At 34.3% G+C, this 12,156-nt stretch overlaps 1 protein-coding gene across 2 annotated transcripts in view; it reads right to left on the bottom strand.

Moving 5' to 3' along the window:
* LUZP2 (leucine zipper protein 2) overlaps positions 1-12,156 on the bottom strand; it is a 470,561-nt gene that overhangs the window by 108,611 nt on the left and 349,794 nt on the right. For both annotated transcript variants that reach the window (XM_066364200.1, XM_066364208.1), the window contains exon 6: positions 501-563. In XM_066364200.1, coding sequence (XP_066220297.1) covers positions 501-563 — 63 coding nt within the window. The remainder of the gene's footprint in view (positions 1-500; positions 564-12,156) is intronic.

Consider the following 12,156-nt stretch of genomic DNA (forward strand, 5'->3'; position numbering starts at 1 on the left):
TTCCTTATTATTCACAGGTTTTCCACTAATAAATCTTTGCAGATGTAATCTCATCCTTGTGTGTGCTTCATGGAGGAACCAACTAACCCAATGACTCTGGTCTCCTCTCTTGAGGTATAAAGAATCAGTTACTATTGACATTGTCACTATTCACTCATTTCTATCACTAAAAATTACTTACTCTCAGCTGCATTTCTACAACGCTAAATCAGAAAGCATAAAGTCTCAATAGATTTGGGAGATCAGGATACAGGAAATTGATTTTAGTTAAGCCTGGATCAAGCATAATAACTTTTTTCCCCCCAAGAAATGCATGATATATATTTTTTGGACATACAATATTAAAACAACCAAAAATATCCAAAACTTTTCTTCACTCATTCCAATGTTTTCATTTATGTTAGAATGAGAAAAAAGTCACCAGATGTCTAAGTTTGAAACAATACCTGGCACTAATATTGTTTCTATCCAGTTGAAACGAGAAGAGAAAATGTACTTACCTCTTCTGCACGGATGCCACACAGCTTGTTTCCTGACAACAGCTTGTTTTTCAAGCTTTTATTCTGAGGAAAGAAACATAGTTTTATTGCTAAAAAGGGATAAAATATTAAGAATTCCTTTAAATAAATGTCAGCAGCATTGCATTTTTCTATCTCTTGTTCATGAATAAGTCCTTTATGATAAGAGATACAATCGATTTAGATAAAACAAGCAGAATTGGTAATACAGTAAAAAGACTGTTACTTCAGTTAAAATTTGGATGTATTAGCATTAACATATTCAATTAAAAAATGGAAATTTATTTGGCCTTATATTAGCTTCCATTTACATTTTTATATGTTATTGTATATAATCATTTTATAATTTTAGTTTCAAATCTGCATTCGATGCTGATTTCCGAAAGCACCCCTCTGAACAACTAACTTTTATTCCTAGCATCACCTGTATGCTGGTCACCTTGCACCTTGCTGTAATATAACCACAGACCCATTAGGGTCGGCATGCTCTTTAAAGAGCTAGTTTTAGAGTCCTCGCATAGTCCTGACACCAGTTCATTGCTCTCAAAAGGCTTCTTGACACTCGGAAACTCTTTCTTTTTCCAGGCCTCGTAAGTGTGCTGCTCTCTGTGCTGTGTCTGGATACAGACAGATCAGTTAACCTTTGAACTTCTCTTTTTTTACCTAAATTCTTAGATATATGTGCGTTACTTCTGCCATGAAAGCCACATGTTCTTAGCCATCTGAATCTAAACCCCTTAGAGCTATTCAACTATATCTGTCTCATACACTCAGGCTTTTAGTCTTTGACCCAGTAGTACCCAGACTCCTTTTAGAGAGGCAGCTAAAGAAGAGCAGGAAACCTGGTAAAACTCACAGGATTTTGACACCATAATGTCTCTACAAGAACAGAGAGTGGGATGGCGATATCCATCTCCTGCATGACTCTAAGAGAGTCACTTTGATGAGCAGTGCGAACAAACTGAACACCTTTTATGCAGAGTGAATGAATAACTGAATAAATGGATACCTCAAATTGAAGAACTCTTCAATCACAAGTCTCATTTGATTTGGAGCATCTTTTTCTATTTTTCATGTCATGCAAAGAGTTCAGAAGAATCCTTTGTCAATTTTTTTCCTCTTTAGCTATTAGTTGAAATTCTAAAACACTCCTTTAGAATTACAGTACCATAAAATATTTTACACACATGAGAAGTTATCTAAAATCACTGAAATAATGTCTTTTTGAAAATATTTGTACATATCATACAAGGAAAAGATTATGGTTTTTAAAGAGACTAATAATATGCATTATTTCTATACTTAAAAGCTTGTAAACTACAATAAGGTGACCCATACTATGGTTCTGACTCTATTGTGTTGTTTAGGTTGTAGGTTAAACATTCCCTACTTTTATTTCTGTTTATGTCTATGATGTTTTTGACATACACAATCTTAAAAGTTTTAGTAAAATGGTCTATTTTTCCCTTTTTTATTTCTATGGTTTTGTATAGAATAATTTGTCTTCAGAGATTTGATACTCACATATATTTCATCTTTTTATGGTTATATTGTTTCAGTGAGAAAACTGGTGGAATTCAAATAAGGTCTGTTAATAGTGTTGTATTATTGTTAATTTATTGGTTTAGTAATTGTTTGATCACTCTCCATGGAGTTACATTAGAGGTTTTTGGGTAAAGGTACGTGATAACTCTGTATTAACTTGCCATGCTGCTTTATGTGGATGAAAATATATAGATATATCTAAATAAAAATTTAAAATATCTAAAAATAAAGTTTAAATAAAATAAGTTCATAACTACAAATTGAATGAAAGCTGTATGTACCAACACAAAGCATCCACACTTAACTTTATTAAAAATTTTTATAAAATTAATGTATTTTAAAAATATTAAATGTAGCTTATAATATTCCAAATTTGCATCTTCATTTAAAGCTTTTCTTTCTTTCTTCTTTTTTTTTTCATTTGATTCAATTCTAAGAAGAGAGGTAAAACAGAGACTAAAATGTTATTTCACTGAAAATATTTGCTTTAGATTTGAACAATGTACTTGGATTGGCACTGGGCAGGCTGCCTTCCTCAACATGGATATCTCTGTGGGCATCCAAAAGCAAGCAGTGATTATATTATGTCCATAGTCTGCTCTGGCAGTGGGTAATTCTGGGCTACTGTATAAAGCAATATGTTTCCTTTAAGGTAACTATCATTTCTAGAGCTCAAGATTTACATTATTTCACTACTTTGAAACATGTCCAGAACTGGGGATAATTAATTCTAATCACCTACCATGGGGTCAATGATGGTACATAAGGAAAACTCATCAAGGTCCATGCTGAGATTGTTCTTAGATGGCATGTTCTTGAGAAACACGATGGCACAGAGCACTGGCAAGAGAATACTGACTCCCAGACAATACACTGATTTAACCTTTCCATTCATGACTAGTGGCTATACTTCTTTAATTCCAGGAAAAAAATTATGGCTTGATATTATCTAAGCATTAAAAACATAGTTTTAACAGTTTTTCTTCCTTGAAAACTAAGGATCTCATCCAGATCAAACTTAGTAATATTTCTCTAAGATTTAAAATAACAACTTACACAGGTAAGTATACCCACAATGCCAGCATCCAATAATGATTGTGACTCATTTGAGGGGATATAAATAAAAGTAGACTAAGAGTCATCAAATGTTTAAATGTCTGCTCTTTTTGCATGTCTCGCTTCCACAATCTCTTCTTCTAATAGCCATACCCTCATTTTTCTTATGAGAAATAATTTCCATGCTAATTCTATGTGGCTTGTGTGACACCAACTCTGCACATTATATCAAGGAAAAAGAATAAGACTCAAGCCCAGCCAATTAAAGCCTTGGTCCAGATTTGGTAAAGTTACAAAAACATTATTGATGAGACTGAAAAAGAAGCATTTCATTTTTGGAATTTAAGAAAAGATGCTGAGGGTCATCACTAAGTCAGAATTTATCAGAGAATCGACCTAGCATAGAAAAAGAATTTCTGGGTATATATAGAGAAATGCTAAATCCTTTTGATGTCTTTGGTCCCTCTTCTCTACAAGTATATCCAAGTAACCAAGTTTACTTCTAATACTAATTCCATGGCTTATTAGAACATGGGCAGAAGACCTATTCATGTGTTTTACCTTTTCTGAAAAGAAAGATCTTGCTTGTTACCTATTTGGGTAATTTGTACCATTTGATATTGTATAAAATTTGTGTAGGTTAAAACAACAAAGAAGATGTGGTACATATATTGATATATAATAGAATATTATTCAACCATAAGAAATTATGCCTGTTTTTTTCACCCATAAAATGAGGTAACACTCATGACCAACTTAATGGGGTAGATGTATTAATTGAGGTGATATAAGCAAAATGTTTATAAATAGTGAATATCTAAAAAAGTTCAAATTATGGTTTTGGAATAAGGAAGAAAAGTATTTACAGATAAAAAGCACGAGTGCATTAATATAGGTACATTGGTGGAAAAATCAATGATGGGACGTTTTGCTTTACTTTCTGACATGAAGTAAGTATGCCTATTTTATAGGTATACACAAAAATAAAATAGAATTTCTTCTCTGTGTGCCTCTAACTATAGGCGGGCCCAATCAGTACTGATTCAAAGGCCAGTTCTTAGTAAACAGTTCAGTCTGATTAATGTCACTCACTTCGTTAGAATGATACACTTTTTTTTATTACAGAGTGATTTGGATTCTGTCTGACTTAATGAGTAGAACAAATTGAGTGGTGCTAAGATGTTAGCACTGGTTAGATAGTTTCTTCTGAATATCTGTTCAAACCATACTTGAGCCTGATTAAAGCTGCTGACAATAATTAAAGATAACTGTTTAGTATTTATTGTAAACTAAAGAAGCTCAGATTGATCAATGAAGAAGATTGAAAAAAAAATAATCCTAAAATCAAAATGTGCTTTATTTAAGGTCAAATACATCTGCTACTACCTTTTCCTTAAGCATGAGTTTGCTCAGTCCTATCTGGAAGTTTGCTCATGTACCGTTAGCATGAACTATTCTCCCAGTATCCTTTTCCTGCTTATTTAAAACTTAATAATTGTGCCACAGCAGTTGTACTCCAAGTGATAGGGCATGCTGTGAGAAGAGCAAGACTGCTGGTTCTACGTAGACTTTTCCTCCGAAAGAAAGTTATTTTTTGCATGTGAATGATTAAATTGCTGTTGGAGAAAACATCTGTGTGCAGAGTACATTTTGAATGCATTGGAAGAGGTGGCTGCTTTCCCACTGACGCCAGAGGACCTCATGGCAAAGTTGCCTTTCTCCACCTCAGTTTTGGCCTGTAATTGTGTCAGAATATTTACCACTAACATCGAAGCCTTAGCTTTGATTTGATTCATTTTATCATTCATTCATTCAGTCTTCAAATATTCAGTAAGGACTCCAGCAACCCATGTACAATGGATAGAAAAAGACATGGTGGGTACAAAAACATATTAACATACAATATCAATGTTCCACCTTATATATCATGAAGGGCTGCAAATTAAAATAGCAATGAGATACCACTACACATTTATGAGAATGGCAAATGTTGAAATTACTGACACAACCGAATGCTGTGAAAGATAGTGACCCCAAGAACTCTCCCATTCACTGCTGGCGAGCATACAAAAGGTTACGGCCACTTTGGAAGGCAATATAGCAGTTTCTTATGAAACTGGTTATACTTTTACTTTATGATTCAGAAATTATATTCCTTCATATTGACCCAAAGGAATTATAAACGCAAATCCAAATAAAACCTGCATAAGGATGCTATAGAAGCTTCATTCAAGATTGCTAAAACTTGAGAAGAACCAAGCTATCTTTTAGTAGGTGAATGATCCAGCAAACTGCAGTATATCCGGACAATGGATTTCTATTCAGTGCTAAAAAGAAATGATTTAGCAAGCTAAGAAAAGACACGACGTAAAGATACCTGCATATCACTAAGTATAAAAAGTTAATCTGAAAATACTACATACTGTAAGATTCCAACTATATAATATTCTGGAAAAAAAGTAAAATTATGAAGACAGTAAAGGAATCATTCTTTGGTAGGGGTTTGAAAGAGGGGGACATGAATAGGCAGAGTGCAGAGAATTTTTAGGGCAACAGCCCTATTTTCAGAGAAAATGGTGGATGTATGCTATAAATTTGTCAAAGCCCACAGAATATACAATACAATGAGTATACCTTAATGTAAGGTATGGACTTTGGGTGATAAGAATGTGTTAAACTTGGTTCATTGATTATGATAAGTGTATCATTCTTGTGTGAGACCGATAGTTGAGGAGACTGTAGGTGTATCGAAAATAAAGAATATGGCTATCTGTACTTTCCACTCAGTTTTTCTGTTAACCTAAAATTACTTTGAAAATAAAATCTATTAAAACAAGCAAATAAACTTATTCAATTTTATTAAAAACAAAATAATATCTGACCACACAATCTATAAAACAATAGCCTGAAATAATTGTATATTCACCATTTAAACCAGTTGTACTGGATCTCCCACATAAAATATATATTCCTTGAAGAATATCAGTATGATTGTATAGAGAGATGAATATGAATAAAATTATTTTTTAATTAATAATAAAACTACCTTAATTTTTATAACTTTATACCATGAAAAACTCTTTGAAAGTTTCTAAAGTAGCAAATTAATAGTTAAGCACTTAAGATCTGTTGAAATAATGAACTATATTGCAGAGACCATAAATTAAACTTTATTTATATCCTTTTTGATGTTTGCTAAAATAACAAAAAAAAACAATAAATAAGCACACTAAATTAAAAAAACAATAATTTTCAAATTGATGTATTTTTTAAAATGTACATATTTTTAAAATGTACATTTTAAAAATTAATACAATTGTGTTTGTCTTTTATTTTGGTATTTATAAAGTTTTCATAAAATCTGCTCATAAGTTTTCATAAAAATGCTTTTAAAAGCACTTTATTGCAGTTGTCTTTCATGTCAGCAAACATTTTCTATTTTAATTTATGTTTACATTAACATTTGAGTGATTATCTTCATTGTATGGTTCAAAATTATTACTCCTGCTTCTAACATTGTGGTCCCAGTAAGACAGAATCTGTATGGTGAAGAAATAATATTTACCTTTTACAAAATATTTGAAACTATTTTATTTTAAAATCAAATTATGGTCAACCTTTTCTAGTTATTCTCCCTTTTTATCCTAAATACACACAATTAAGTGCTCCAGCTTTCATAGTTAAGAACTCATGCAAAAGTACACCCCATCAACTTCCTTACACAGGACTCACCCAGTTTACTCACCTTACAGACAAGACAAATTCTCAGCTCTAGCTTTATCTCTTTTCCATTGCACAAACCTCTCTTGCTAAAACACACTTTACAATACTGTATATATATAAGGTCTACCGGAAAGTTCTGTCCTTTTCTGGAATTAAAACAAAATACAAATTTTTCTTACCATCAATAAACTTTATTAAATAATATATTTCCACACCAATCCTACCTTCCAAATATGGTCCGAAATGGTTTGCTGAGCTGAATTAAGCCTTTCTGTGATCTCCGATGTTGTCAGAAAAGGATCTTGCTCCAACATGGTCTAAACAACATCATCATCAATCAAAGATGGTCGCCCAGAATGTGGCTTATCAGAAAGGTCTAAATCACCTGTTTTGAATTTTTCGAACCATCTTCTGCATGTCCTATCAGAAACTGTACCTTCACCAAACACTTTCAATAAATTTCTACATGCTTCTGTAGCATTTCTTCCTTGTTGAAATTCGTATACAATACAGTGGAGTAAATGAACTTTATCAGTAGCCATGGGTACACTATGGCTTCACACATAAGACTAACGTGAATCAACTTTGTTTTAGTTAATTTGCTACGTCAGTATGTATACATTAAGTGATAAAAATAGAGAGGCACACATGCGCCAAATAAACATGTACTTACGTGTTGAAACTTGTTGTGATAGAAACGAACAGAACTTTCCAGTAGACCTTATATTTGCAAATATTCAGGCCCTCCTTTTTATTGTTAAATGTCTTTACCAAAGATAACTTTTATTTCCTTTAAGCTAGAACCTAATAGCTCTCAGGTGAATTAAAGGTGATATAACAGAACTTTTAATGCATTAAATTATGAAATACTTGAAATATAATCAGCATGATGACACCCATGTAACAGTGAGGTGAGGACACTTAGATTAAGTGAATCTCTTAAGCTCACAGGGTCTTCCTTGAAACCAATGGGCCTCAAAATGTGTTTTCTGGGTAGTACTTACTAGTAATACAAATTCTTATACCCCCAATTGACCCAAACTTACTGAATCAGTATCTCTGATGGGGGAAGGGTTCTGCCTAACCCACTTAACAAGCCTTTCAAGTGACTGCTGTTCAATCACGTTTGAGAGGCGCTGCTGAAAGAACATGTTAGAACTTGCCCCGGATTGAGACAGAATCTAATGGCATGTCATTTCCGGTTTTGTGCTCACTGCTCAATAAAACTCTCTCTAGTTCATATCATTTACAAATATTTGAAGTTTACTACCCCCATTCTTTCAACTTCACCAGCCCACCTTGAGTGGTTTTAAATAATACAAATTATCTGACTAACACATGGCTACCCAGTGTCATTGCTAAGCAGACCTCTCCAATATGTTAAAAGTACACTCATAAATCTTTCTGGCTGCAGTACAGTGACAAGGCTATTTTTCATGATGATGGAAATATGATTCAAATAGTCTTTAATATAAACCTTGCACTGCATACTCTTCATGAATAATAAATCAGCCATTCCTAACCTTTCTAATAGCCACTCTCACAGACATCCTCACAGTATATTGTAAGGGCCTTGAAACGTAACATCACCATTGCTTGACTTGCAGTATAGTTCCCAACAAGCTCTTTAGGGCTTTGATGTCAAATGTAGACTCCGTTAGTGGTTTTCCCTCAAGGTGTTTTGGCTTGGAGTACACTCAAGTTGCACTTAAAGCTTAGAGTTGGAGGTAGATTTATTTCTAAGTTACTCTACCAACCTTAGCACAGTACATTTCTTAATCATAAACTCAATGACTTATGGTCAGAAACAATGATTTATAAATAACACATTAGTAATAAAAACAAATACAAGGCCACTCATATATAAAGTGCAGACATTATTTCATTGCACATTTTGCATGCAGATTTATCTTTTATGGTTCTTCTAATAATCTCAGGGGGAGGTTCTAGAATAACCATTTTGTAAGTGAGATAACTAAGTCTGCACATTTCATATTATAATATTGCATTGTTCTAATTGTGGGTGCTTATTTGATGCTTTTATTAGTTAGATAAACCTGTGTTTAGCTTTGTGTGATAGAGACTCAGAATAGCAGAATCTGAAAGAAGGCAGGAATTTCTTTCTCTGAATTTCTGACACAAAGTCAAAGTGTTGTAATTCTTGAAATGTTAAACAGCCAGATTCCTTCTCACTTGATGTGTTGTCATCTCTATGTTGTAGCCCCTGCCTATTTAGTCCATGATGTCCTCACCTCTATATCATGTTCCACCATTAAGGAAGGAAGAAAGGAAAGGAGACGAGCAAATGCTTTCTCCTTTATAGATACAGCCTGGAAGGTGCCATCGTCTCTTCTGTTTACAGAACAGAGGCCAGAACCTAGGTACTTGGCTCCAAACAGCTGCAAAGCAGTCTGAGGAATGTTTATTCCAGGTGTCAGTTTTGCTCAAATAAAATTGAAGTATCTTTTTAGAATGGAAAGAACAGCTATTAGAAGAGAATTATCGATCTTTGCCACATTTGGTTACCCTTACCTCTCACCCCAGTTCAGAACCTGGATTTTAACTCAACATAGGCAGTGGAAACAAGTAAATAACAAATATTCAGTACTAAAGTTAGAATACATAAGAAACACCATTTTCAGCTAAAAACATTATTTTAGTGCCTCATGCTTTATGAGTTTGCAGAAATCAATTAATTATAAATTTTTGGTTTTGCTCCCAAGTCACTTTTATCCATATGGTGAGAAAGTATCACAGATGAAGGGCTTAGTCATGATTTCTAATATTAGGGTTTTCAAATTACCTTCAGAATCACCTGGATTATTTGATAATAAATCAGAATCCTAGTTCCTGCCCAGACTGGATGAATCACAATCTCTGATTACGGAGCCCAGAAACCTACATTTTAGAATTACTCCCAAGAGAGTTTTATGCACATTGAAACCATTGCAGAGTGAGAGGAAAGAATGGATTTTAATTCCTTTAAAGTATCTTCATTTTATCTTGTCTTCTCATTTCTAATAACTTTCCTCAGTATCTGCGGGTTGTTTTTCTATGCTTATTAGTCCTTGGCCGGTATTAGCTCTCAAATGTTACAGAAGATATATAAAATCACCAAAAGCAATCAACTTTCAGGTGTTATCTTACACAAGCTTCATAACAACTCTGTGAGGTTGATAAAAAGATATAGTGTTCCTATTTAACAGACAAGCAAACCTAACTGACACTCCGAGAGCTAAAAGACTTGCACAATGCCACACAACTCTTAAGAGACAAAGATAAACTGAGATTTTTGTCTGACTTTATGTGACTACAGGTCCTATGCTCTTCTTCACCTTCTAAAAACTATCTGCCAAATAATGAGAAGGTTGAGAGCATAACTCAAGCATAACCCCCATGTGGCTTCAGCTTTGCCAATGCCAACTCATGACAACGTTCATGTTAATGCCTCACTCCTCAGTGCTTACGATTTATCACAACTAGAAGGTTAACTTAGCATTGTTTTAATGTTGAAAATTATATCTAAGGTCAAAGGTTTTCCAGAGGGAAGTGGGAGGTATATGATTCTGAATACCTGAGCCGGGCACTAATCTGGCCTCTTCACAAAATACAGGTACAGTAACTCATAACTCATACTCCAAAAGCCTAAAGTTTTTGTCACTATAATTCTAACTTAATACTGGGCTTATAGTATAAATGAGCAATGATCCTGCATTGACCTTTATTGTTTTCTAATGAAGTCACAATATAAAAAATATTCACTACCTAAGGAAGTTATGACTAAGTATAGGAGTTTGAAATCACTAAATGCCATTTCACTTTCAAAATTTGGTAAAACCTACAGCTTGTACAAATCCTATGCCCACATTTGATTTTTCTTGTGGTATGCCTGCAGTGATATGCACTTTTAGACTACTACTGGGGTTTTAAAGCATTAGAGTCTGTGAACGAACTGTCATCACATCTGTCTTAATTACATTTCCATCTGCTCATGTGGTGTGCACCTGTACTTGGCTGATTAGACAAGAACAAGTGGGAAGTCTTCTAATACTGTTCTCCTTGCAGTCAAAAGCAAGACTTCACTTTTTAATTGATAGAGTGCTGGAGAGGAAAAAAGAAAAACATGAAACAGAATTCACAAGACATATATATTTAAGTCCTGGGTCTCCCATTTACAAGCTGTTACCATGGACATATCTGTTCTGTGACATTTCTAAACCTTCATGTCTCTATCTATAATTGTGCCTGCCTCTTCACTATGGTAGTGTGAGAATAAAAGGAAACAATAAATGTGAAAGTTCTTTGTAAATGTAAAAAAGGAAATTTTTCAAATGCCATACACTCAAATGTCCTTGAGAGGGAAGCTTAAACTAAAACTTACAGAGTGCAGGATTCACCTAAAATACAAGGTTTATTGGTTGATTTAAAAAAAAAATCCATATGTGCATCTACTGCATCCATATGCTTAAATTATTCTCCATTTTGATGAGTATAAAGTGGGGGATCAGAACACGAGGGAAGAGAGGACTGTTGAAGAATTGCTCTGTAATTACCATTTAAAATATGCGTTTTAATCCTCCAAAGTGCTTTCATCTCCTCAGATGGTTTACTAGCTGCACCTACTAAGCTACTGCAGCCTGGGCAGAAAGCAGCGCTTGGATCGTGGAGCACAGCTGAGACTGCAGCAAACAGAGCAAGCAAATGCACAGCGAAACCATTCCAGATGGATATAAGTACCCATAATTAGTAGCAAACAGTGTGGAAAGCACATTAGAGGGAACAAACCTCCTTCAGAATGCTACTGAATTAGATGAGCCCTGGCATATAAAGTGAACTTTCCATAATTGTAGGTAATGACTGAGAAATGTCTGCCTACAATAGTCACTACTCTGATCAAAGAAATAGACAACTCATGCAAGGTGGTGTGGGGAAAAACAGGGTCGAGACACATAAGAAGGAGTCAGAACAACCTGAACAATTATTATAAAAAGGAGGAAGAAGGTGGAGGAAGAAAAAGAGGGGGCCCAGGATGAGAAAAACAAGAGAGCAGAGGAAGTGGAAGGAGAGGAAGAGAGGCAGGAAGAGGAGAAGCAGGGAAGGCCAGAACCAATAGTACTAATGGGAGGTTCAGGTTTCCGTCACTTCCTCAGTAAGGCAAGAAAAGGAATGAAAAGATAACCTGATAAGGACCTGTGTATCCTTATAGTTTGGAAAAATTACTTCCCAGTGTAACTCCATGGTACATTGCACATTAAAGCTCATTGCAAAATGGGGGTCATCAATTCTCAAAGAAGTGTTTGAACTGACTTTATAA

This window comes from Saccopteryx leptura, chromosome 1, assembly GCF_036850995.1.
Source record: "Saccopteryx leptura isolate mSacLep1 chromosome 1, mSacLep1_pri_phased_curated, whole genome shotgun sequence".
Taxonomy (NCBI): Eukaryota; Metazoa; Chordata; class Mammalia; order Chiroptera; family Emballonuridae; genus Saccopteryx; species Saccopteryx leptura.